Source organism: Eleutherodactylus coqui, chromosome 1 (assembly GCF_035609145.1).
Source record: "Eleutherodactylus coqui strain aEleCoq1 chromosome 1, aEleCoq1.hap1, whole genome shotgun sequence".
NCBI classification, from domain to species: Eukaryota; Metazoa; Chordata; class Amphibia; order Anura; family Eleutherodactylidae; genus Eleutherodactylus; species Eleutherodactylus coqui.
Window position 1 is genome coordinate 237,081,739 of NC_089837.1, and position 27,709 is coordinate 237,109,447.

The window sequence follows — 27,709 nt, forward strand, 5'->3', positions numbered from 1 at the left end:
ATGTACACAAAAGGAATGAGCGCTGACTGGCATAATCATTGTCAGTCAGCGTTCGTTAACATGGGCAGACTATCCATAGGTGGTCTACTTGATTCATAAAATTTTAATCCTTAACAGTTGTTATGAGACAAGTGTATACCCATAGGCAATAGTAGCCGAGTTTGGTCACTTTATTTTACTGTCATACAACAGGCATCCCTGTTTGTCTAACTCTCCTGGCATTAGTGCCACCAAGAAATCCCAGAATGCTGCTGGGATGCCAAGAACTGCCAACAGATAGAACTCTTTGTGGGCACCTGTCTTCTCGCAGATCCCTTTTTTTTTTAGGTAAACTACTCTTCACAGAAAAAAAACCAAAACATTCATAGTATGGAATGAAATACAATAAATTTACCCCTAATGGGACCGAATAGATGCAGGATTATACAATAATTTGGACTAGAGCATGGTCATAAAAATGCAGAGAGAACTATTGGAATTTATTCCAAACAAAAATGCTTTTGCTGTCCCTCAGATTTGGAGTACAGCCTAAATCCCATGGAAAAAATAGAACTTCAAATTAAAATGCACTGCGAGTGCCGTCTAAGATGAATTTCACCCCCAGAAAATATTTATCCAGTTCAAAGCGAACGGACAGAACTGTGATTTAATCCTCTTTTATGCCCAGAATAAGTGATACTTAAAGGAACCTATAATTCAGACTATCCAATTTAGACCTCATGCACAGCATGGAGCCTTTTTGGCAGTGCACATAGCCATCCAGCTTACGTATGCTACTTTGCTGGCTCTGTCAAGTGCTAACCTGAATGTAAGCAATGATAGGAATACCTCCATGCACACAATATATCATGACTTTTTCTGTCGAATTCTTATCATGCACTTTTATTTCCAAACTCATCGTTAATGTCTGCACCGTTTGTGACCTAATAATGACTGACCAGAATGAGTATCTGCATTGGCTTTTGTCCAATATAACTAAAACATTCAGCACTTGGGCTTCAAATTTCCTATTGTGGAAAAGAATTATAAAAAACAAAGAAAATAAGGTTTTTAAATTTATTTTTCCATGAAAAAAAAACCAACTATACCCTTTAGATGTCAATCTACCTCTCTTACATATCTTAATGTTAATTTAGTTTCAGATCTGAATGATATCATGCCCACTATTCCTGTCTCTTACGTTCCATAGAAAAAGATCTCACTACTTGGAACCCTCTTTTCCTATCGGAGTTTGGACGAATGACAGCCAACAAAATGGATGTTCTCTCTCGCATATTTTATTTCTTTCAAACTTTTATCCACTGAAAATCCCAGAACCTTTTTTCACAAAACTTTAAGCTGCTCATTATAAATTTCATTTAGAAGAACCATCGTCCTAGAATCAAATATTTATGACACTGAAATCAAACTAAATCCTCCGATGGCATAGGTCTCCTTGATTTTTATATGTACCACAAGGCCATCCTGGGCATTTTTAGATCTTTTCTATATGCTAAACATGAACAATGGATGGCCCTGGAAGTTACCGCATTTCCCACCTACACTATGACCATGTTGTGAACAAACCCCCATACCATTTGTCACATTCTGAGGTGTCCTTCTGGTCTAAAACATGGTTGTCCCTGTGGTACCTTATGCTTTGCTGTTGTCCACTTCAATCTAAAGCTGGCCTTCTTACCCCCTTGACAGGTAATCCACATTTTGTGTCATGCCTCTTTGTTTGGCTCAAGTCCGTCTCCAGGTTTGAGGGTTAAGGACATTATGGCTGCATCGACTTTGTGACTTTTATTGGACCTCTCTTCATTCCCAAATAGACATTGGCTTCTATATGCCCAACTCAACGTTTTATTTCCACACTAATCCCCAAATCTAACAAGTCCCCTTACTGGGTTTGAACAGGTATGTCTCCAATCCTCACCCTTGCTGCACACAGTTTCTTGGGTATAGGTACTGCTGCAGGAGAGGATTCTGCATCCCTAAGATACCCTCCCTTTATCTCCAAATGAGAAGCTGATCTTGATATGACCTTCTCCTCTGAAGAAAAAGTATAAAATATTCCCGGTGACACTTGATCATCTAAGGTGATGGGCTGCAGGACTTGTATCAGTCTTTCCCACTTTGCCACTTGCAGTTCCTTTACTCCAATTGTTCAGTTATATTTCTTTCTTCTTTTTAATTCTGTTCAGGCACACTTTACCCAGAGCGGTTGTGATTTTTGCACACATCTACACATACATTTATTAAGGGAACGTGTCTTAAATTTTACTAGGGCTTGACATTTGCATCTTGATATATTTGTCCTTACAATGGAAAAAAAGGGACCCACAATAAACAAGGATCCTTGATGCAGGTTGTGGGCTTACGTATTTTGGCCAAAATATCAGCTCCTACCTTGTATTTATCAATAACACGCAGTGTGTCTTTGAATGCTGGGGGAGCCCAGGGTGCCAGCGTGGTTACCCTGTGCAGTGCAGGGCAACCCACTCGATTCACCTATGTCGTCACTGATATGTGTAGTGCAGCATGTAGGCTTACAACTAGAGATGAGCGAACGTGCTCGGCCACACCCCTTTTTCGCCCGAATACCGCGAATTCCGAGTACTTCCGTACTCGGGCGAAAAAATTCGGTGGCCGCCGTGGCGGCACGGGGGGTAGGAGTGGGGGGGAGAGGGAGAGAGAGAGGGCTCCCCCCTGTTCCCCGCTGCTACCCCCTGCACCGCCACGCCTCTCCCCGCCCCCCGGCGCCCCCCGAATATTTGCGCGCGAGTACTGAAGTACTCGAAAATGGCGGTACTTGGGTGCGTAAGTACTCGTAACGAGTACGTTCGCTCATCTCTATTTACAACCTATCATGTGGTCTGACGCCCTGTCTCTACTCTATTCCTGCACAAAAAACACTAAACAGCCACACCTACTCAAAAAAAGAGGATTTGTGAGTGGCTGTTTCATCAGTGTCCTTCACATGTGTCTGCTACCCCTCCATTTAGCAGTCTGGCTGTCTGCATGTTGGGGGATAAGTTGTGCATATACCTGCCCTTTTGTATCAGTATATCAGTAAGCATATGGCAACTTTCTGTGACTTTTTTTTGTCCTTTAAAATGAGGTGTACGAGGTTTATGTTTCACATTTTATGATGTTATACATTTTATTACTAAGAAAAATCAATTTACCTCAGAAAAGGCAACTGAAGCAAGTTACAGATGTACGTATGTATGCCAGCGAAAGACAAAACAATCCAATACTGAAAACCTTGTGGCCAAATTGTTGTGGAACAAACCAACAAGCCTACAGAACCAATCCTGTTTGTACCCCAGGGACTGCCTGTATATCTCCCATTCGTATACCAAATTTCCTAGAGTAGCATAGCACAGTCTTTTAGGTCTCCTCACACCTACTTGGCTGTCTTCACTAGGAGAAACTGTACCCCTTCCGAACTCCAGGTAATGCCGCTATCACCTAAATGCAAATACTATTCCAATTAGTTTGTCTGTCGAAAAAGGGCACTGCAAAAACAATATATGAAAGTACTGCAGACACTTTTTTTTCCTTTGTACGAACACGTAAAAAAATATCTTACATAGACTTTACATACATAGAAAAATATACTTACTCAGGCTACTAAGCTGCCTAATGATATTTGCCAAAGAAATATTTGTCACACATTCTAATTCATTCTTGATCCCTCTTGGTAGAGCAGTGTGGCACAGATGCCTGGGATCAATGTTTCTTTTAACAAGCGGCATCCTTGGTCAAAGAGATAGCGTCTCACCTGTAACAACAAAAGCAATGTAAAAGGTGACTGTAAAGTATTAGACATTGTATCTAAATTTGCTTCCTCTTATATTTTCAACTAGAGGCTCATTTTTTTGTATTTTCCTTGATTTATTTAAAGCTGTACTTGAATATCTAGCAGAAATGTCCTCAACAGAAGGGTTCTTCCCATTCATTACCTTTAGGCAACTGCCACTCAGTTTTTTACAGAATTTGCAAATAAGGAAGATGGAACAATACCTCTGTAGCTCCACCTATTGGATGGCAGCATTCCTTCAAATCAATGCTTGACTCTTTATAACAATGCTTGGGAATTGTTCTAAAGACCTGTCTAAAAGGTCAGGCATTGATTTGAAGGACAGCTGCCACCCAATAGGTGGCGCTGCAGAGGTATTGCTCCATCTCCCTTATTTGCATATTACCCAGAGGAGCATGGATGGCATTAAAAGCCTCCTCACTCACCTTCTTGGTGCTCTCCTTAAGAAGTGAAACTATTCCTCCTGACCTGCAGTGTTTAGCACAGCGTTTCAAACGCTGTTTTCTCTATTTTAGTGCGTTTCAGCACTTTTTAACTCCCCTATTGTAATGATGGGGTGTGTTAAAAAATGCTGTCAAATGCAATAAAAGACACAGTTAAAAAACACTTTAAAACGTGTTTGAAGAGGCCATTTGAAAATGCTTTAAATCGTGGTGTTTTAAGAGACTCCTGTGTGAGAGCAGCCTTACACTCTCAAAAGACAGCATTGGTATAAGTACCTAGCAGCTTCTCACATGTCCCTCTCAATTGAAATGACATGTACATTTGCTCAAACCTGACATGCTCCTATAGGATTTTCTGGGCATTAACTATAGACGACCAATCCTAAATGTCCAGAAAATCCCTTTAGTTTGGGAGTGATGATAATTGGATTATAGTAAATGTGGAGGCATATGAAGATTTTCTAATGACCTTGCAAAATGGACTGTAACTAGACATAAAAGCTGTAGGTGAAGCTAGTGGAACTTGAACAGCAGGGTTGACCTACCAGTCCTTATAACAGTCAATGACCATATGTAAAGTGGTGGTTACCTTTCTCTCAATAGCATGTAAAAAAAATGCATTAGCAGGGTTCAATGAGGAGTGACCCCCTCATAGGACTGACTCTGTGTCACTCTGATCCATTCCCCCGTTGCTTTTATACTCACCTCCTGTCTCCTCTTATCTGTCCCCTGCCATTGTGTAAGAAGCCGTTCTGTGAGAACAGCTTCTCTTCTTCAGAGCGTGCGTGCTCCCCATTGGACCCCAACCACTGTCAGTATCTGAGTGCATCGGGTGCATGGGTTTCAGTGGGGAATTACCGTAGTTAGTACAGTACAGGCACGGTGCATACGGAAGCTCCATATTAAAGCTATGCAGTTAGCTGAAAATGGATTTCTCCAGCAATCACTTCTCCTAGTTATATAAGTTAATAGAGGTTTTCTAGGAAATACAGAACAGCCTGATTGAACACATTGCAAAAACACTTCTAATCGCCTATTCTGTACGCTTTAGAATTTTTTTTTTTTAAGTGTGACTACAATTTTAGTTAGGTTAATTCGCTAGAATTAGTTAAAAAGCATCTGTAACACACAAGGCCATGTGACCTACTAATAAATACGAGTACATGTGGTGATAAATATTATCATACCCTTAGGCCAGCTTCACATGGACATATGTGCAATTACGTGTGCCTAGCACGTTTTTGCGCTATGAACAAAGCTTTTTTGTGTGCATATCAGCATATTTCACTATACTTTTTCTGCCCACGGGGCATGTTCATTTCTGCACGACTAACAAACGCACTGATTAATATAGCAAATTAGTTCCAGATGTGTAATTTTTAAAGCACAATTGCGCAATGTTTCATGCATTTCCTTGCGTATTGCGCACCCCCATTGAATTCTATGGGGATTTTTGGTGCGCAAATACGTAGGAAAATACAGCATGTTCTTTTTATTTTGCGCGGATGAAATGTGCACGCAAAATACGTGCATGTGAACGAACCCATCTAGCAGCGCTAGATGAACCAATGTGATGGCTGTGATTGGTTTATCCAGCGCTGCATTGATTGGCTGAGCGGTTGTGAAAGAACTAATCAACAGCCATCGCGTTGTAGAGGCGGGATTTATGAATTGGCTGAGCCACGGCCAATAGCAGCCATCGCATTGGTTCATCAAGCGCTGCATTGACCAGCTGAGCAGCGGTTAAAGAACCAATCACAGTGAGGTTGTACAAGCGGCTGAGGACTGCGGGAACCGAGACGAACCTTTAGAGACCTGGACTGAGCCTGCTAGGTAATGTATTTTTTTTAATGTAGTGTAAAAGGGCTTATTTTCATGGTAGTTCTTATTTCCGAGTCACAGGGTACTTGTATTATTTAGCTTTTACATTCTGATTATGTGTGGCTTATATTTAAGCACCAATTATGGTAAAAATGGCTTGGTTGTGAATGAGCATACAATAGTTACAGTCACTCCTGTAAAATACACCACCCCATCCAGATGATCCCGCACAGTCTAATACTCAGTGAAAGAAGGCAGTGGCTAATACAAATCATAATGGCTCACTTTATAGAGTTATTAGTAGTGAATAGCTTCTAAAATTGTGGCTGCAGTTGCAGTGAATCCTTGCATTCACTACAACCCCCAGTTCACTCCGCTCTATGAATGGTAGGGGCTTAGTTTGGCAGTAGTTTCCCATAGATTGTGCAGCACTGGGAAAGCCCAACAAGCAATAGTTTCTTTCACATGACTTTTACACGATCTGCTGTTCTGTCCGGCGGAAACTTGATGCTAATTAAATAATACATCATGTCAGGAGCACTTACAAAGAGAGACAGAGCTCTAGTGTGTAAACATGCAAGGCTGAAGTCCTAACACAATGTGAGTGTTGAGAATGCATAACAGACTAAGTACAAAATGTAAAATAAAGACTGTTTAATATACATACACAAACACAGAACCATCTATGTTCTCTCCATACAAAAAATACTTAAGACCTTTGTTTTACTTCATTAGCTACATTAACTCAATTTAATTAATAACATCTTATGTGATGATGAAGCGAAACCATCCAATTCTTATCCGTAACCCAACTTTGACCGAAAATATTGCTGTTGATTGGGGCAAGATGGCAGATCACAATGTGGGTCGTCAGTAGGAAAGGGTGAGGTAGATATAGTAATATTAAAAAGATTATAAAAGGTGTTAACAATAAGGCCCCAACCAAATGCATAATATTAAGGCCTCATTTACACAGGCGATACATGCATACACGGGATAGATATATATATATATATATATATATATATGCCACAGCCCAGCACTCCTATGGTCTGGATAAACCCCCACGATGGCTTTTATTTGTTAAATAGAGCCAGCTGACATGTTTTAGCAGCATTGGCGCTGCAAAACTCCCTCCCCTTCCCTTTTTCGGTAGCTCCCATAGGAGTCTATGAGAGCCGCCAGTGTTTATCAGCCCAAAGATAGGGTAAGACCTGTCTTTAACAGCTGCGTTTAAAATCGGCCACCGTGTTTGACCGCCGGTGTCCTATTATCGCAGCTGCAATGTGGCTAAAAATCGGCCATCTGAACAATCACATTGGAATCCAATGCTTCAAATGGTAGATGGTAAAAATGCTTGTATGAATAAGGACTAATGGTAACAAAAGTTATGGATTAGCAGTTTGTCTTGTCTTCATCAGCAGTGTGATGATCTGTCATATACAGGAATGTGATCATAGCAGCCAATCCACTCCTTTACCCTAGTTCTATTGAAGCATGTGGACATCATAGATTCTCCTCAGATCTCCAACTATGAGCAGAGAACTGCCATAAAGTCTAGACTCAACCACGCTGATCATCAGGGGTACATTAAGGCTCATTGGTCCTGGTAAAAATTTCAGCTTTTCTGTCAATGGCGCTGTGTGAGGGCTCGTTTTTTGCGGGGCAATCTGTAGTTTTATTGCTACAATTTTTGGGTGCATATGACCTTTTAATCACTTTTTATTCAATTTCAATTAAGAGACAGGATGAGCAACAGAGAAGCAACCATTGGCAGCCCGCAAATCACATCACGGTGGATCAATGGTGTGTTTGCAGCAGGTGTCAGTAGTCAGAAACATCCGGCACCTGGAACTCAAACCCATCATTGCAGACAAGAGTCTGAGAAGAGAAGAAATAGCCCATTTGTGCCCATCCAAGTAATAGTAGTCCTTTTATGCATTTCCATCTCTGTGTGCACACCCAAATAATAGTGGTCACCCTAGTCCTTCTTTGCGCATCGCCAAGTAATAGTGAACCCTCTGTACACACCCAAGTAATAGTAATCACAGTCTGTTTCCCCATAATAGTGGCTCCTCTGTGTACCCCTTCCCTATATGTGCCCCTGATGCAGTATTCCTTCCCCAGGTATTAGTGGCTCCTCTTCCTCTGTAAGCCATTCACAGTTTGACTGTCCGAAGCTGTAGAAGAACCATGAAGAAGGAGACAGGGAACAGAAGAATTTTGTACCGTTGCTTCACAGGCCGGTACTTGGCACTGAGGAGTGCCAACCATTGTTATGCCAGCGGTGATGCACTTCTCTGTCCGGCTCAAACATTTGCAGCGGCCCTTCATTTTGCTCTGCTGCTCTCTGCATTAAGATGCTACAGTAATAGGTATATCTTTCACATGGCGGAGAGTGCTGACTTGTGAGGTCTGAATCAGCTGCTATCTCTCACAAACGGCGCAGCGTGTAGCAGTTTATGACAGCTAGCTTCTCGCAATGTATTCTCCTGCCTCAGAACAACAGAGAGGCATAGAAGGAGAAGAGTATGTATTGAGAGGCACGGTCATAAACTGCAAAGGATGTGAGAGGTGGAGACTCTCTGCTGTGGTGAGGGGGGCCTTTTGGGCCCTCTAACTAAGTGGCCTGGTCACAAATGCGACCCTTGCAACCCTTATAGCTACGCCATTGCTGATCATCATCTTATATAAAAACCATGTTGATTGGCTGCACAGAGCGACCATAAGGGAGAACGGCTCAACACCAGCCTTAACCCATGAAAGGGTTGTCCAGATGGAACAAATTCTTTTACTTGTACCATTGGGGAGGTTCACTGTACTATAACAGATACCAAGAATGACCTATAAATCTACTCTATAATTTACAAGAGTCACTTTTATATGACTAAACAACTACTGGAAGTCTAAAACTGTCCAGCAAAATATACACTGCGTTCAATGCAGCTGTTTAAAGGAACAAACGGTAAATACATTAGTTATATACTACATGTGAAAATACCCATTGTAGGCTGCATGCAGATCACCATGAGAATTCACATCCCCCAAAATTAATTACTGAACTCTACAAACAAATTCTCAAGTAGGAAAGGATTAGAAACAACCCGCAATAATCAATATCACAAAATAAATACAGAAATCACCATATTACCGAGACTCAACATGCGGAGGTTCAGACATCAGTGGAATGACTTTGCAGTCAATGGGACACGAGTTATGTTACAGCACACCACATCCAGAGAAACTCTGATTACACCAGGATAGGGGCCTCTGCAAATTGGTCTCATGTAACATACTGATGGTATCTCCTGCACACCAGACTTTTCCATAAGCCAAAAAACTCCATAAAATGACCAGTTAGTCAGCCGGGCAAAGGGCATAAACAAGAACCCCATCTAGAAAGTCCCAAGGATTTGTAATATATGATGCTTTGAACACAATTACAAATGAGGCAGATACAACATATATTTCTAGAGAGATACCGTAGCTATCCAAAACTATACAGTTAGGCTAACCTCACACTGGTGAGCGTGATATGAAGCCATAAATCCTGCCCCCATATCGCGCTTTCCACCATGTGTATTACCCACTGGATGCAAAGCATTTCCATGTGAAAACAGCCTCACATCACTTCGTGGAAGCAGCAATCCGCCGCAATAGCTGTCGGCAGAGGATCGCAGAGTTTCTCCCATTGTTTTTAATAGAATAGACGCTCTAGCACCCTGTTGTACTGGCTCTAGCTTGGGTACAAGATGTGATACAGGTGGGAATGAAGGCTCTAGTACTCTGTTAAGCCTCCTCTAACTTGGATACAACATGTGATATGAGCGGGCATGAAGGCTCTAGTACCCTGTTGTGCAGCCTCTAGCTTGGATACTAGTTGTGATACGGGCAGGCATGGAGGCTCTAGTACCCTGTTGGGCCACCTCTAGCTTGGATACTAGTTGTGATACGGGCAGGCATGGAGGCTCTAGTACCCTGTTGGGCCACCTCTAGCTTGGATACAAGATGTGATACGGGCAGGTATGGAGGCTTTAGTACCCTGTTGTATCGCCTCTAGCTTGGATATAAGATGTGATACGGGCAAGAATGGAGGCTCTAGTACCCTGTTGGGCAGCCTCTAGCTTGGATACTAGGTGTGATACGGGCGGGCATGGAGGCATACAGGTTCTGTAGGATATCCTACGGCATATTGGTCCACATTTGCCGTAACTGAGCCTCTTGATCATGCAAAGTTGTAGGCTGTCAAAGTTGGCGTCCCAGATGATCCGATACATGTTCTATTGGCGATAAATCTGGTGATGGGGCAGAGCATGGAAGTGTGGCAATGTTGTGGAGGCATTACTCTGACCCCCTTTTGTGTGTAGCCGAGCATTATCCTGCTGGAAAATGCCTCTAGGAAGCCGCCATGAGAGGAACACATGAGGCTGCAGAATGTCCTGAACATATCGCTGAGCTGTCAAGGTATTCACGAAGAGCAATATCAAATAAATAGACTGCTTACTGGCTATTCTATTTCTTTCTATCACTGCTCATGTTAAAGGGTATCTCGGATTCATACACGCGTGATAACTATGTGTCTATTACAGATTGCACAGCAGTATGAGGAAAGTTAACAGATGACAGGAATTTCTAGTGCTTCTTCTTATGAAGGAATTAATAGGCGTTCCACGGTAGGGTGGGTTTACACTGGCCAACGATCGGCTGAAATATCGCTCAAACGAGCTAATATGAACAATAATTGTCACATAGGACCCAACAGGAAATGGCTCAGTAGTCACTAGTTGCTTTGTTTCAGCTCAATGAAAAGGATGTAACTAGTGAGCAACTTCTTGCTCAGTATAAAGGATGAGCCATTACTTTGTACACCAGGTAATGGCGGCTCTATTTAATTTTTCTTCTCAAATATATATTTTTAATTGGAATGATAACATGTTACATCTCTTTTTTACTCAACCAACTTGAGTGTAACACAATTTCAATTCACTTATGCATATTAAGGTCCATTTACACAGGACGAATGTTGGGCAAATGATGCCCGACACTTGTTCCTGTGTTTCCTTCCTCCCGTGCTCCTGCACGGGAGCTAGCAGATCTGTCTCGCTCACGGAGTGGCCAGCAGGGGGCGGGCAGTGCAGGAGATTTCTCTCCTCTCGCTACCCGGCCCCTCACCATTGAGATAACACAGCGGCCGCTCACTACTGAACGGACACTGTTTAAACTGAACTATAGCATACCTAATCCCCTGACCTAGTCCCCCTGCTGCTCCCCACGGCTCCCCATACCTTCCACCATGCCCATCACATACGACTTCTACCCCCGCACCTCCTTACCGCCCCACCCCGACTGCTTTCTAATAATTGATTTTCACATGAAATCTACTACTGCCTGTGTTCCCCATGCCTTGCTCCCCCCCTTGTACCTCCTGTACCACCCCATTTGTTTCAAACTGATTGTACCTCACATTGTAATTGTTGTATTGTTTGCATTTATCCCATGCTTGAAAGTGCTGTGGAATAAGTTGGTGCTATACAAATAAAGATTATTATATTATTATTAAGGGTGCCAGAATTCTGACTCAATTTGAACAGAAAAACTGACAGAAGCCATGCACCACATTTGTGCACATCTGCATCGAATGGTTCATTAGGAGCCTCAGTTTCAGATTTTATCCAAAATGCCAGAAAAAAGAATGAAGCGTGCAGCACTATTTTTCTTGAAGACCATGATGGAAACCCAACAAACCCGATGTGAATATAGCCTTATGTGATTTAGACCATTTCCCGCCTCACTTGCAAGGCAGAATGGTTTAGCAATGGTTAAGAGGGTCCTTGCTTAATATGTAACAGTGAGTGGCAAAATTGTACCACTAAGTTTTTGCAAAATATTGGCGTAAACTAACAAAATCAAAAGTGTCCCAAGATGCATTAGATTTATCATCCAGCATGAGCGACTGTAATAAACGTGGTGCATATTCAGACTGTCCAATGTAAAGGTCGCTTTACAAGGAAGGACTGTCGAGCACATTAGTGCCCAACAGCTATACCAGCGACTATCCTGTGCTTTTACACACGAGCGATAGTCATTCAGTGAATGGAAGAGGAGCATGTCGGAAATCTCTTCCAGTCACCCACGTCCATTCACTGCAATTACACCTGTATATATTGGCTGATAATTGCTAGGTTTTTAGTTCTAGTGATTTGCTGTTCAGTGCCCCATTGGTGGTCCTTTGTACACAAAATGACTTTTGCCCAAATTTGCCATTTCCAGCGATCATTCAGGCAATAATCCCCCTGTGAAAAGGTACTTCAAGTTTATATGTATATTTAAGACAGAATTAGGAAATTTAGCTCTTTAAGTTATACAAAAGGATTGTAAACCCTGTAGTTGAAGTCCATTAAAGGCCCCTTTACTTTCTGGAGATCTGTACCCTTATACTTTGTTTTAAATCAAAAGATGATCAAATAATGACTAGAGATGAGCGAGCATACTCGTCCGAGCTTGATGCTCGTTCGAATATTAGGGTGTTCGAGATGCTCGAGTACCACGCGATGTTCGAGTTACTTTCACTTTCATCTCTGAGGCATTTGCGCGCTTTTCTGGCCAATAGAAAGACATGGAAGGCATTACAACTTCCCCCTGCGACGTTCAAGCCCTATACCACCCCCCTGCAGTGAGTGGCTGGCGAGATCAGGTGTCACCCGAGTATATAAATCGGCCCCTCCCGCGGCTCGCCACAGATGCATTCTGACATAGATCAGGGAAAGTGCTGTCTTGCTGGAGTTGCTATAGGGAGAGTGTTAGGAGTATTTTAGGCTTCAAGAACCCCAACGGTCCTTCTTAGGGCCACATCTGACCGTGTGCAGTACTGTTGAGGCTGCTTTTAGCAGTGTTGCACAATTTTTTTTTTTTGTATATCGGGCGTGCAGACCATTGCGTCCTCAGTCTGCAGTCATTGTACAGAGTATACGGGCAGTACTGGTGAGGCAGGGACAGTGGGAAAGATATACTGTCTATATAGGCAGTGGGCTTTTTCAAAAAAATAAAGGAAAAATACTATCTTTGGGCTGCCTGTGACCGTCTTCAGTGTACTGCGTGTCTGCTGGGGGTAGTAGTCCTAATTAATACGCAGCAAAGCGTTACAGCAGGCTTGCACAAAATTGTTTCCTGGCTCTGCTGTGCCCGTTACATCACCGCCGTCATAGCGCCAGAGGGAAACAGTATACAATATATACGCTGCATACAGTATCTGGTGTTTCAGCTCACCATTTAAACAAATTGAAGCAAAATACTTAAGGCGTACCACTGCCCTTTGGCCACTTGACTGCTTCTGCGCTGTGAATTCCACTAGCTCAGTCCTACGCACCTACGTCTCACTACAGGCGTGCGCAAAATTGTTTCCTGGCTCTGCTGTGCCCGTTACATCACCGCCGTCATAGCGACAGAGGGAAAAAGTATACATAATATACCGCCGGTGGCTTCCTGGGACCCACCCATGCTGTCAGTGCACACGGACTTCACAATAGGGAGTTGTACCTGCATGTGTCTACTTATAAAAAACCCCGGTCTGACTGGGGCATGCAGACCCCTTGACAGAATTAATAGTGTGTTGCACATGGGTTCCCCATTGCTATGCCCACGTGTGCAGCTCCTGATGGAGGTGGCACAGGATTGGATTTCTCATTGCTTCTGTACAGCATTGTGGGCTATCGCCCCGCCCCTTTTAAAGAGGGTCGCTGCCTGGCCCTGCCAACCCTCTGCAGTGTGTGCCTGTGGTTCCTCCTCATGGCAGACGCACTTATAAATAGACATGAGGGTGTTGTGGCTATGAGGCCAGCGTTTGGCATTAGTGCAGCTGAAGGCTGGGCAGGGACACTTTGGTGTGCGCTGTGGACACTGTGTTGTGCGGGGGGGTTGGGCATCATGTTACCCAGGAGAAGTGGCAGCGGAGTGTCATGCAGGCAGTGATTGTGCTTTGTTGGAGGTAGTGTGGTGCTTAGCTAAGGTATGCCTTGCTAATGAGGGTTTTTCAGAAGTAAAAATTGTTGGGAGGGGGGGGGGGGGGGGCACTCTTGCCGCTATTGTGGCTTAATAGTGGGACCTGGGAACCTGAAATGCAGCCAAACATGTAGCCCCTCGCCTGCCCTATCCGTTTTCTGTGTCGTTTCCAGCACTTTCTTGGGTTTTGCAGATTTTCACAAATGAAAACCTTAGCGAGCATTGGCGATATACAAAAATGCTCGGGTCGCCCATTGACTTCAATGGGGTTCGTTACTCGAAACGAACCCTCGAGCATCGCGAAAAGTTCGTCTCGAGTAACGAGCACCCGAGCATTTTGGTGCTCGCTCATCTCTAATAATGACATCAAGTAGAGAGGAAGAATTTGCAAATTTGAGGGAATACTTCCTTCTCCCATATACCAAGTTTGATGGGGGTTTTTTTAAATCTAAAAATAAATATGGGAAATGCATCACCTAAATGTGATCTAAAAGGGGCCTAAACACAAAGGGCATACCAATCTATTGCAGCATAGTATGCTTATTTTACTCAAACTCCTTTACCAACCAACACAAATGTGGTTTCTCCCATCACCAATAATGACTTTCCTGTCCTCTATAAATGGAGGTGACACTTTAGAGAGATTTGAATAAAACATTTAAATCAAATATCAGGAAAAATGTTGCAAAACTGACTTGAAGTGCTGAAACAACTAGAATAGAGCTTTGAGGAATTCATGATTGTAAAAGTCAGATAAATCATTTTAATCTACAGAGGAACAGAGGGAAAATGACTGAGCATCTCCAAACCCATCTACGCAACCATTATTTACCAGTGAAGGTGGTTGGACTTTGCAGCATGTGTGGAAAGGGTAACAAGCTTTTCTGACAAATTGCTGTAATCATCTGAAACCGCATGACTTGCCAATTTATCTGCATGAAAACAACAGCCAAAGGATACAAACATGAGGACAGATTTAGGTTTCTGTTATTTCAACCTATACTGATCAAACATCACCTCAAAGTGCCGATTCCATACACTAATTTCATGTAAATGTATCATTGTCCTTGTTAAACAAACAAATATATTGGCAACCATTAGATAAAATAGATGACGACAGCCGTATAAAAGCCTTATTGATACCAAAGAGCATAAAGGTCTACTAGTTCGCTGTTCTGCCCTTTAACATTGCTCTGTAACAAGACTTGGGGGAGATCTCAGAAGAAAACTACTTGTTAGCCCTAGAACTTTTCATAAAATGAAAATCTAAGCAGATCAAAGAGGATATGCAAAAAGTAGAACAGCTTATATCAAGCAATACCAAAATAAGAGATGACAACTTATCTCCATTCTTTGGGTTTTAATTTCTCACCTTTCTTAAAAGGGGTTCTGTCATTAAAAACAAATGCAATATCTATTCCTCCCTAGGTAGTCTTCTTACTGCATTTTCTCCTTGCTGATCTTCTTCTGGCTCCTCCAGTCCCCCGGGTCACCTCACCTCCAGCTGGTAGGGTCCTCTTCTTCCTATGATGAAGTATTCATTGGCGGCATTCTGTTTCCTGCAGGGCAATGTACGCTACGTCACTAGTGAGGTAATGTTCACTGCTTAGCAGGGAATGCTGAATCGTCAGCAGCCTGCTTTAGCGCAACTGCACATACCCAGTTTCCTTAAAAATAAGCCCTAGTCTTATTTTTCAAAATTTCTGAGGGTGCTGAATGATTTTTCAGGATTTTTGAGGATGCTTGAACTATAAGCCTGACTCCAAAATTAAGCCCTAGTTACAGTTAATAAAAAAAAGTCAATCTAAATAGTGTCCAGGCAGCTATACATGTAAAAAAGTAAAATCTTTTGGAGCAAAAATTAATATAAGACCCTGTCTTATTTTCAGGGAAACAGGGTATATACTATATAAAATACTGTCGGCGAGATATCGCTCATGTATGCTAAAGCAGGCTGGCGAGGATTCGGCATTCCCTGCTAGGCAGCGAACGATACGTCACTAGTAGCGCTCAATGTCCTACACCGCAGCTAATGGATAGTCCAAAACAGAAAGAGGAGGATCCGGTCGGCTGGAGGTGACATGACCCAGGGGAATGGGGGAGCCTGGAGATCAGTGAGTAGAAGATGCGGGAAAGACTGACGGGGGAGGAATAGGTAGGTATTGTTTTTTTTTTTTCTTCTAATGCCAAATCTTCAAGGGCAACATTTCCCGCTCTGTTCTTTAGTGATGATGGCTGGGTGCTGCCTGATTGGTTACAGTGCTCAGCCAATCAGGGGCAGTGCTTTCTGGAGGTGAGGATTCTTCAGAAAACAGAAGATATCTGCCGTGGCTGGAGAGAAGAGCCGGACGGCTCTTCTAGGTAAGTTGAACTTTTTTAAAAACTTTTCTTTACAGCTAGAGAGGATTTTCAGGGAAGGGCCTATATTTCAAGCCCTTCCCCGAAAATTATCGCTTCGGTGCTTGCCTGCAACCCATTGCTTTCAATGGGGCTGCAGCAGCGCTAGCCGCATTGAAAGCAATGGATAGCATCGCAGACCTCTGCCACAGTTGTCACAGCTGTGACAGCTATGGCAGAGGATTCCTTCATCCCCGCAGAGATGAAGGAATCTCCTGCTACAGCTATGACAGCTGCTTCAGGGGAGCGCAAGGCGCCGGCCCTATTGCAAAAAAATGGGCAATAGTCCAGCTTTTTCTTAGCGCTTTGAGTGTGCAGTGAAAGCATCGCAAGTGAGAATGAAACCATTAAAAATCATTGGTTTCATCTTCATGCGTTTTCATTCACCCTCGCAACGCGAAATAGCCTATCACCAGTGTGAAGTCGGCCTCAGGGTGATAATTTCCCTTTAAAGATCTCTTTGCCGTGAGGAAATAGAAAAATTCTTGGTAATATCCACAGGTTAATAAAAAAAACATTTGACATTTTCACATCAGAGGGTTTACTCTAATGTATTCACACTAGGCAATCATCTGTGAGCTAAGCATATCACCAGCATACCCCTTCTTCTGAGGGTTAGTACCATTTTGGTGAAAATTAACCGTTTTGGTTCTGTTCACATCTGTGTACGGAGCCTCCAGTGCAGATCCAACATAAAGTCCTGGACACAATAGTGTGTATGCTGCACTATTTTGTCAAGTTAAATGTCAAACAGCAGGACAGACAGACCCCATTACAGCCAATGTGATCTGTTGGACACCATTCATGTCTGTCTTATGCCAGTTCTTGCATTTCTGCCATTTTTGTTGTTGAACACCGATAAGATGTCATGGGAACTGAACAATGGCAAAGATAATACACATGTGATCCTGTGAATGGATACATTGTAGCAAACCCTCTGTGAGTGTGCTCCTACATGACTAATGAAATAAGACAATTCCAAGTAGATAAAAGAAAGAAACATACCGAAACAATTTTGCATATCAAGTCAGCGGTACGGAACACATCATTTTTTCATTTGCTTAACCTATTATGTGTAATTATAATCATATTTGGTGTTTTAACATAAGTAAAAGCCTTATTAAAAAAGGCCAAGACAAAAGAAGTAGGCTGTGATCGTAACTATAAAATCTACACCAATGTGCTTTATTGTATTAGTCATTATACCACGTAGAGCTGGATTCACACTACAGTGAAACTGATTGGAAGTTGATGCAGAAAATCCTTTTAGTGCGGATCAATTGTTATAAGAATTGCATAAGTATGAACCCAGCCTTACATATAGCAAGTAGCTCCATCAGGTAATACCACACTTTCACTGTGTGCTGCCTGCACTTCCAGTGTTAACAGCTTATTTGTATGTCTACACCTTCTCTTTAACAAAGCTACATTTGTGAAGTGCGAACCAAAATTTGGGGGGGGTACAAGGACCCACTAGGGTTAAATTGTAACCAATCCTACCACAGCCTTTGCCATAAGCTGAAACCCACAGTTGGGTCCCCTTAAAAATTTACTTTTATTGATATGTCATAAAAAGAGTAGTAATGAATTCAAAAGATCAGCTAGACAAAACCAGAATAGTTTAGGGCAAGAAATACCCCAATAAAGAAAAGTACCTAACATAGGTAATAGCGCATCCCTACTACAAAACTTCACTTCTAGGCCACCCTCACATGAGCGCCAGCGCAATTGCATACTCCTCAGTACTATGTTGTTGCTGAATGAATAATGTCCCCCTTAAAAGGCCCAGTAATAATTGTGACTCCAGTAATAATAGCGAAACCCCATAGTGGCCGCAGTAGTGAATGTCCCCTTGTATTGGTTTCCCCAGTAGTAATAGTGCCCTCTATAGTGGCTCCAGTAGTAATAGTGTCCCAGATTTTGCACTGCCGGCAGACTGGAGATACAAGTGAGTGGAATGCCTACAAGGATGCTGCCTGGCCAGCGGGCCACATAAAATGAGTTGGTGAGCTAGATTCAGCCGTGTGGGTCTAGTTTACGATGTGAGCTGCAGAAAGCTTTTATTTTCGATACAATTAAAGTGAAGTTTTATAATATGAACCTAATATTGGGCTACTGCCTGTGTTAGGCACTTTTGTTTAGAAGAATTCAACTGAATGGCCATCATGTTATTCTATGTTTCCCAACATTGGTCCATACAGGGAAAGCATGTGATTGGCTGCAGCTTCCCCAGGAAAAATCAGCAGTCCGGCAGTGGTAACAGGAGCAGCGCCTGGCCGATCACCCCAGGTGTTACATGATGAAAGGTTTTGTTTCTGTTGGCCAAGATTGATGGTTTCTCTGTTCTTGACACACGTGCAGCAATGAATAAAATCCACTCACTCAGGCATAGAAGCTCACGTATACATCAAATTGTATATCTACCTATATTATGCATTGAATTACAGAATCCAAACAATTGTGAACTGATGCACAACTGGCACTAACAAAAAATGGCCTTTATGCCCAACCTTATTTCTGTGCAGAACAGTAAATGAACATTGACTGGTGACTATGAACAAGAAGGTCATCTCTAAGACATGCATGAAGCTCAACAAGTATTATTGCAAGTATTTCCGAGGTTCCCAGATAACATACAACTTTGTCATGTAAAACAGAAAACAATAAAGCTTACCAGATATGGTTAAATGACTAACCAGACAGAAATACATGCTGATCTTTACAAGTCTCGGGTTAAAGTCTGGAAAGCTGCTTATACGAGACATTTTCCTATTCCCAGCCCACAAAGACTTCTTTGCCTTCTGGGTTGAAGACCATAAAATACGAACGGATACGTGTGTGATGAGCTATGGTATCCAATCCTCCATTTTGCTCATCTGTATGAGAAGCCAGGCTTTGAGTATACTGAGGTTTGCAATGTGCATAAAAGATCATTTCTTCATATTCAAACATCAAACAACCAGTGCACAACAGCTCGGAGGCAATCCGTTTGATTCACAGAGCACAGGTAGAGAGCTGCCAGCTCGAAAGAGGTGAACACACTTCAAAGAGTCAAAAAAAATCTCCATAAACAGAGCTGTCTGACTAAGCCTAAAACCCTTCTTCTTACCTCATTAAATGAGCCTTTTAAAAGATTTAAAGCCTAAAAATAAGAATATTTAACAATTGCTGGACACAGGAGTTATTACCAGCTTCACTGCATTTTATTACTTAATTCTACTTACAGTTCCAAATTTCATATAATCTTCATAGGATCCTGTTACTTGTGCTATTAATGCCCTAAAAAATAACATTTTCTCTACAAATGTGAAGGACCATGTTTTATTACAGGTCCAAAAATTATCCAATGGAAGATAAAGAAGGACAACAAATTATTATTATATTTTAAAGGGGTTGTCCCGCGCCGAAACGGGGTTTTTTTTTTTCAACCCCCCCCCCCCCCCCCCCGGTCGGCGCGAGACAACCCCGATGCAGGGAGGTAAAGAAAGCTTACCGGAGCGCTTACCTTAATCCCCGCGCTCCGGTGACTTCAATACTTACCGCTGAAGATGGCCGCCGGGATCCTCTGTCTCCGTGGACCGCAGCTCTTCTGTGCGGTCCATTGCCGATTCCAGCCTCCTGATTGGCTGGAATCGGCACGTGACGGGGCGGAGCTACACGGAGCCGGCATCCTGCACGAGAGGCTCCATAGAAGACTGCAGAAGACCCGGACTGCGCAAGCGCGGCTAATTTGGCCATCGGAGGGCGAAAATTAGTCGGCACCATGGAGACGAGGACACCAGCAACGGAGCAGGTAAGTATAAAACTTTTTATAACTTCTGTATGGCTCATAATTAATGCACAATGTATATTACAAAGTGCATTATTATGGCCATACAGAAGTGTATAGACCCACTTGCTGCCGCGGGACAACCCCTTTAAGTTCTGCACGTGGGTTTGGAGGAATCTTAGCCCATTCCTCCATAAAAAACAGCTTCAACTTGATGTTGGTGGGTTTCCTCCCATGAACTGCAAACTTCAGGTCCTTCTACGACGTTTCTCTAGGATTAAGGCCAGGTCTTTGACTTGACCATTTCAAAACTTTTAACTTCTTTAACCATTGTTTGGTAGAATGACTTGTGTGTGTTTGGGCCGTTGTCTTTCTGCATTCCCCATGTTCTCTTGAGATTCAGCTCAAGGTCCTATGTCCTGGCATTTTCCTTAAGAATTTGCCTGGTATAATTCAGAATTAATTCTTCCGTCAATGATCGCTAGTTGTACTGGCCCAGATGCAGCAAAATAGGTCCAAACCATGATAATGCCACCAGTGTTTCACAGTTAGTATGAGGTTTTTATGCTGTAATACAGCATTTTTCTTTCTCTAAATAGAATGCTTTTCATTTAAGCTAAAAAAAAAAAAAAGCCCTATTTTGGTCTCATAGAACAGCAGAGTCGGAAGGGACCTCTTGGGTTATCTGGTCCAACCCCCTGCTCAGTGCAGAATTCACTAAATCATCCCAGACAGATATTTGCCCAGCCATTGTTCGAACATTCCATTGAAGGAGAACTTGCCGCTTAGTCTCATCTATCCACAAAAATGTTCCAACAGCCGTCTGGCTTGTCCAGGTGATCTTCAGCAAACTGCAGACGAGCAGCGATGTTTTTATGAAAAGCAGCGGCTTTCTCCTTGCAGTCCTGCCATGCACACCATTGTTGTTCAGTGTCCTTGTGAATATTAACATTATCTAATTTTAAAAAGGCCTTTAGTTGCTCAAAGGTTACCTTTGATTCCTTTGTGACCTTCAGACTATCATATGCCTTGCTCTCGAAATGATCTTTGCATATCAAGCACTCCAGGGAGGGTAATAATGGTCTTGAACTTCCTCTTTGTACACAATCTGTCTGACTGTGGCTTGGCGTAGTCGAAATTCTTTAGACTACCTGCACAAGGAATAACTGGATTCTGTGTGCGGCTTTTCAATGCAGAAATTAATTTAAAATACTAAATCTGTCATTGTGCCTCTTGAACCAGTGCGAGCAAGCCTGTCCCCACTTATATAGGAAGTAATATCACACTCATCGCTGACATGCAGCCAATTATTGGCTGCAGTGGTCACATGCCGTTTATGCACCCATGGACTGCTGAGGCCAGCAGACTGGAGCTGTGGGGACTGGGTCAGCAGTGCTAGACCAGAAGCACGGTGAAAGACTGAATAATGGTTATTTTGGGGGTTTTTAACGTCATTTCCTACCCTGGGACACTATTTTTGAATATTGGTAAACCCCTTTAAGAGTATATAGCATGTTATGGTTAGTCTAAAATTTCACAATCTCATTTTTAGAATGTCAAACTATTCTATCATTGTACTGTATGTATTTTCATAAGTAAAAAAATCCTATCAAAATTCTCAGCTAGAAATAAAAGGTTGTCAGTAAATGATAAAACCATATGTCTGCTTTACTTGCTCCCTACAAAGATTTTAAATTGATTTGCCTTTAAATATTCTCTTCTCACCATATCAATCCCCTTTAGAACACTAAAGAAAACGCTGCTTTGGAAAGATTTGAATCCTGGTTGCCATGGCTGAGGTTTCCACAGGTTGACAGACAATAACCTAGTGGCTCCTGCTTAGCAAGTTCAAAATCTCCACACATGATGGAAAGCTGATATGCAGTACCCGCTGATGCTTTCAAACACCTAAAATAATTTTCTCAACACCGATTTAATACAAGGATTTCCATTTTGTGCGATGTTCTGCTATAACGATTCAACAACTACTGCTAGCTGTGAATACTTGCTGTGCTTCAATATGTTTCAAGGCTAACTTTTGTGTGTAAATGAACCAGTAAATGACTAAATAAATCTATCCTACGGAGAGCCTAAAAGTCTTCACCACAAATGTAATACTTCTAAAGTAAAAAAGAAACTAGAAAAATAGCATTGCGCAAACACATAAATGCTATGAAAAATGAGGAGTGTTTGGATATCTAGAAAAGGCCCACTGCACAAGTCCGCAGCAAAATAGAGCATGCTGTGATTTTTCCTCCGCTCACGGAATATGCAATTCATTTCTGCGAGTGTGAAAGAAAAAGCGAAGACTATTTGTGCAAGTAAAAAAAAAAAAATACAAAAAACTTGTGTGGACACACCCATTCAAACGAATGGGTGCGATTTTTGTCCGATTTCCAGACGATTTTTCGGACTACAAAAATGTCTGTGTGCATGTAGCCTTAGAAGCAATACAGAGTCCAATGATTTCTATGTCAGAGGTAAGGTAAAGCCCCATGCACACCTCAATTTGTACATCATTACAGCCCTGATTGTCCTACCTAGGGCAGCACAGGCATAAATGAGTTAGGTCCCCTAGGTACAACTAACGAGAAAGGTTAATAAGCAGCAATTAACTAATTTATCATTTAGCCTACCCTATAAAGCAGAGGACTTGAGGCTCATCTGGACTAGAAAAATGAAAAAAAAAAACACATACAGAATGGGAGGAATTGAGCTAAGCAGAAGTACATGTGAAAAGACTTGGGTATAGTAATAGATCACAGACTGAGGCTGCCTTCACACAAGCGTATATACAAGGCATTCACTCAGTTGGTCCGGCATATTTACACGGGTAAATAGCGGTGTATATACACTCTTGTGAATAAAACCTGAACATGAGTCAACAGTGTTATGAAACAGCAAAAAAGGCAAACACAATTCTGGGATGTATTAAGAGAAGCATAGAGTCTAGATCATGTGAGGTAATTATCCCCCTCTACTCTTCCTTGGTCAGACCTCATCTGAAATACTGTGTCCAGTTCTGGGCACCCCACTTTAAAAAAAAGACATTGACAAACTGGAGCAAGTTCAGAGAAGAGTTACCAAGATGGTGAGCGGTCTACAAATCATGTCCTATGAGGAACGGTTAAAGGATCTGGGAATGTTTAGCTTGCAAAAAGAAGGCTAAGAGGAGACTTAAGGCCATTTAACAAGCAACGATTATCGCTTAAACGACTGCACGCCTGAACAAACTGCCGACATTTTGAATAAAATTACACGTATAGATATTGGCTTTTAATCATTTGCATTTCAGCTGGGCATGGTTTTGTGATGGTTATCTTGGCGGCAGGATTCCATTGCCTCCTCCCAGCAGAGTACATAATGAGTAAACACTGTACTCATTATGTATGCACTGCAAACAAAGCCCAACTTGCGGCCGCTCAAAATTTCATTCAAATGGAAGACATTTTGAGCGATCAAAAAAATTTTTTTTTAGGTGGCAAATAATCAGAAAACTTCAAAAGATTGATGCCTGCCTGGGTCTGATTAACGGTAAAAACGGTTTAAGCGTGGAAGGGAAACTCCTTGCCACGGAAGACCTCACAGATGCTTACTTTCATGTGCTAAATATTGTCCATCCACAATACGTTTTTGATAATTGCAGTTCACATGGACACTTGGATTCCACGATTTTACGTGTCTGTTTATCATATCATCAGTGCCGAGCACATTTATGGCATTACAAGCCTCAGCTCTTAGAATGAAGGGTATATATATCATACCATCTCTAAACAATTGGTCAGTGAAGGCCTCCTCAATTAATTTTCTTCAGCAGGATCTTCAGGTAACAACTCAACTCCTACAAAACTGTGGATCATTCCCCATCAACGATTGAAGTACCTAGGCTTCATTTTGGACTCCCTCTGGTTCATAGTGGAAACGGTCTCAAAATAGAGTCAATACTTTGATTCGTAAAGACTAGAGATAAGCAAGCATACTCACTAAGGACAATTACTCGATCGAGCATTGTCCTTAGCAAGTGACTGCCCGCTCAGAAGAAAAGGTTCGGCTGCCAGCGCGGGTGAGAGGTGAGTTGCAGCAGTGAGCAGGGGGAGCGGGGGAGAGAGAGGGGGAGAGAGAGGGAGAGAGAGAGCTCGCCTCCGTTCCTCCCCGCTTTCCCCCGCCGCCGGCAGCCGAACCTTTTCTTCCGAGCGGGCAGGTACTCGCTAAGGGCAATGCTCGATCGAGTAATTGCCCTTAGCGAGTATGCTCGCTCATCTCTAGTAAATACCCTTATATCCCACCACAGAACTACAGTCTGAATTGTCATGATAGTATTGGGTCTTCTAAATTTAGCCACAGTTGTCATTCCATGGGCAAAGGCGTACATTTGAATATTGTAGAGCAATGTTCTTTCTCCTGGAACTGATAACACATGTACCTAGACAGGGCCATATTAATTCACCCTTCTATCTCTCATGTTCTACAGTGGTTGGTTACACCCTGAACATCTTCTGTGTGGGAAGTTTCTGGTTCCCCAGCCCGGAGTCTCTTCACTACAGATGCCTCCTCCTGGGGCGGACAACCTTTAATGGATATGGAAGAAAAACAAGGCCTTATCCTCCAACATGAAAAAATTGAGAGTGGTCAGCCTAGCCTCCACAAACGGTGCAGTCACACCACTTATCCACTGGTTTTCCATCAAAAAGTGTGAGAAGCACCAAAAGCCAGTGAATGGACAATTCTGATGCAGAAAAACGTGTACTGGGGATCTTGGCTATTCATAATAGGAGAGTCCAAAATATCAAGTTGGACTCTCTCAGCCACGAAAGCATGCAGCCCGGAGAATGGAGCTTCAATTCAGAAGTGTTTACACAGATAGCAAGGTGGATGGTAGGGCAGTGCTGGATGTGACAGAGGAGAGCACCAAAGTCAAACTTCTACTACCAGTACCACTCTCGGTGAACGCAGGCACTCCAGTTAGCTGAAGAGGAAAACTAGTATACATGTACCCTCCACTCCCTCTCATACCCAAAGTATCGAGAAAGGTGCTAGAGGAGCAATCCAAAGTGATCGGCAATTTTCCATCCTGGTCCCGTTGGACATGATTCTCTCTGTCATTGGTGCTATGGATCACAACTATTGGAGATATCCACTCATAGTGGTTTGGGATTTCTGGAGGAGCATTCTGCATGTACATTCTCCCTCGCTGTATCTCACAGCCTGGAAGCTGAATGCAAAAATCTAAGAGAATTAGGTTCCCCAACTATAGAAATACTGTTATGTTGGGTGCCACAGATATTCTACCATTTATATAATAAAGTATGAGGTCTCGTCAGAACATAATGTGGTCAGAACCATCTCTCTCTGCATTTATTTGACTGCTATCCTGCAAGTCTTACAAAATGGCTTTTAAAAAAAAGTTGAAGTTGAATCCACTAAAAGTGCAATTTACAGCCACCAATGTGCAGTTACAGGGGCAGTTCTTTAACAAGTGGTTCTTGTTGTTTAACAAGTGGATCTTTCTCAAGAGTCCTGAAAAACATCTTCAATGCCATGCAGGAGCACTGTGGTGTTCTTTTACCAAACAATTGTTTGAGCTGATGGATAGCCTCTCTGAGATTCTTAACCTTCAGAAAAATACATCAAGCAGGAAATTTACTTACCTTTAGGCCGCCTGCAGACGGGCGGAAATTCCGTGGCGCATTTCCCGCGGGATTTCCGCCCGTGGAAGCTGCCATAGGATTGCGTTAACAAATGCAATCCTAGGCAGAAGGCCGCGATTTGTCTGCGCGAAATCTCGCATGGCATGCTCTATGAGTGACGCGCTGCTCTCCGTAGACGCTCGGGTCGGGTCCCACTGCGAGAATTCTCGCAGCCGGATCCGACCCGGCCGTCTGCAGGCGGCCTTACATTTCCCAGATCCACAGGATGAAGAACAAGAAAAGTGACATACTCTTGATGTCAAAAGTGCATTCTAGGTTAGCGTTTCGTACTAATTCATTACCAAAGTATTTAGAGTCATGGGATGCATTGTTAAAATTTACAGATCATTGATAGTACTACAATTATAACAATGACTAGTTCTTAGAATTTTGATACTTTTTACTATCATTTTCTTGTTTATATTGTTTGAGAAAGCCAAGGTATATAAATCATATAATGCATGTACGTGTTAATTATAGACAAACATCTGTATGCTTATATCATTGTACGTTTTATTGTATTTATTGTATTCTATACCATCTAAACTTGCTTCCAATAAAAAACAATGTTGGAAAAATGTGTAGTCTGTATATCCATAGGACTGTAACTACAACACCAAGGTCCCCGTAAAAGACAAAAGGCCAGCAAAGCCACACTCACAAGGTGGATTAAAGGGTCAATAATGTTCTGACCTCTCAAGGCTAGCTTCGCCTATGTACATCAGAGCACATTCTACAGCTGCATCCTAGGCTGAAGTTAGACCAATCCTGCAAAGCGATCACATACTGCAGTTTGGACAAACTCTTAACAGAGGGCTTTAATTTTGGCAACAGAGAGTGAGAAACAATGTCCACTATCCCATCCATATATGGAGTCTTATTGCATTACAAATCCCATATGTGCTTGTGCTACCGTAGGACGATCGGGAAAGTGTCAATTTGCTTACCGAAACTTTTATTTCCTGGAGTCCATAGACAGCACAAGGAAAATGGATTAGGTCCCCTAGGTACAACCAAAAAGAGACAGGTTAACAAGTAGTATTTAACAAAGTAATCATTTAATAAATTAGCCTACCCTATAAAGCAAGGCAGAGAACTTCAGTCAGTATATCATAATAAAGCAATAATAAATTATAACTTAGGGTGAGCAACTTGTGCTGCCTATTTGCTAACACAGAGCATTTATACAAGAAGAGAAAACTACCTGGTAATCTGAAACACAGTAAATAACCCTGGAGGGATTGGAAAGGGACAAGTATCTAGGGCAAGAACATCTACTGAACTGAACAACAGCTAAAAGGATAGTATACAATAGGTTAAGATCTAATATATATATCTTGGTATTTATATAGCGCCAACTTATTCTGCAGCGCTTTCAGGTAATTATTACTTATTACCCCCCCCCCCCCTTGCTGGGTTCTCATTTTACCAACCTTGAGCCGGCTATCTGACTCACGCGGGGATCGAACTTGCAACCGTCTGGTCGTAGGCGAGAGCTCACACTCTGCACCACACGAGGCTCATATATATATATTATTGCCGGTAAAGAGCCTGATGTGGTGCAGTTTGTTACCACAACCACTTTTCCCTCATGTGCATACACTATTTACTACAACACACTCACTCATCATCACCATAGCATCTACACGGTGGTCCATGGAAAAAAAGACTGGGAACACACTCTTATGGAAATGGTCTAAAAGACAATCTCTTTGTTGCCAATAGCAACCAGTTACAATGCAGCTTGCATTTCTCATACTGCGGAGGTAAAATGAAAGCTGTGTTG

General features: G+C 42.4%; 1 protein-coding gene across 3 annotated transcripts in view; it reads right to left on the reverse strand.

The window, feature by feature from the left end:
- WASF1 (WASP family member 1) overlaps positions 1-27,709 on the reverse strand; it is a 102,108-nt gene that overhangs the window by 43,535 nt on the left and 30,864 nt on the right. Inside the window, exons 2-3 of one of the 3 annotated variants that reach the window (XM_066606894.1) lie at positions 26,871-26,926; positions 3,611-3,769 (exon numbers count right to left, since the gene is read on the reverse strand). In XM_066606894.1, coding sequence (XP_066462991.1) covers positions 3,611-3,743 — 133 coding nt within the window. In that variant the 5' untranslated portion in view covers positions 3,744-3,769; positions 26,871-26,926. Of the gene's footprint in view, positions 1-3,610; positions 3,770-14,902; positions 15,015-26,870; positions 26,927-27,709 lie in introns of those variants that run through there. The other 2 variants (XM_066606911.1, XM_066606903.1) reach the window with 2 other exon arrangements.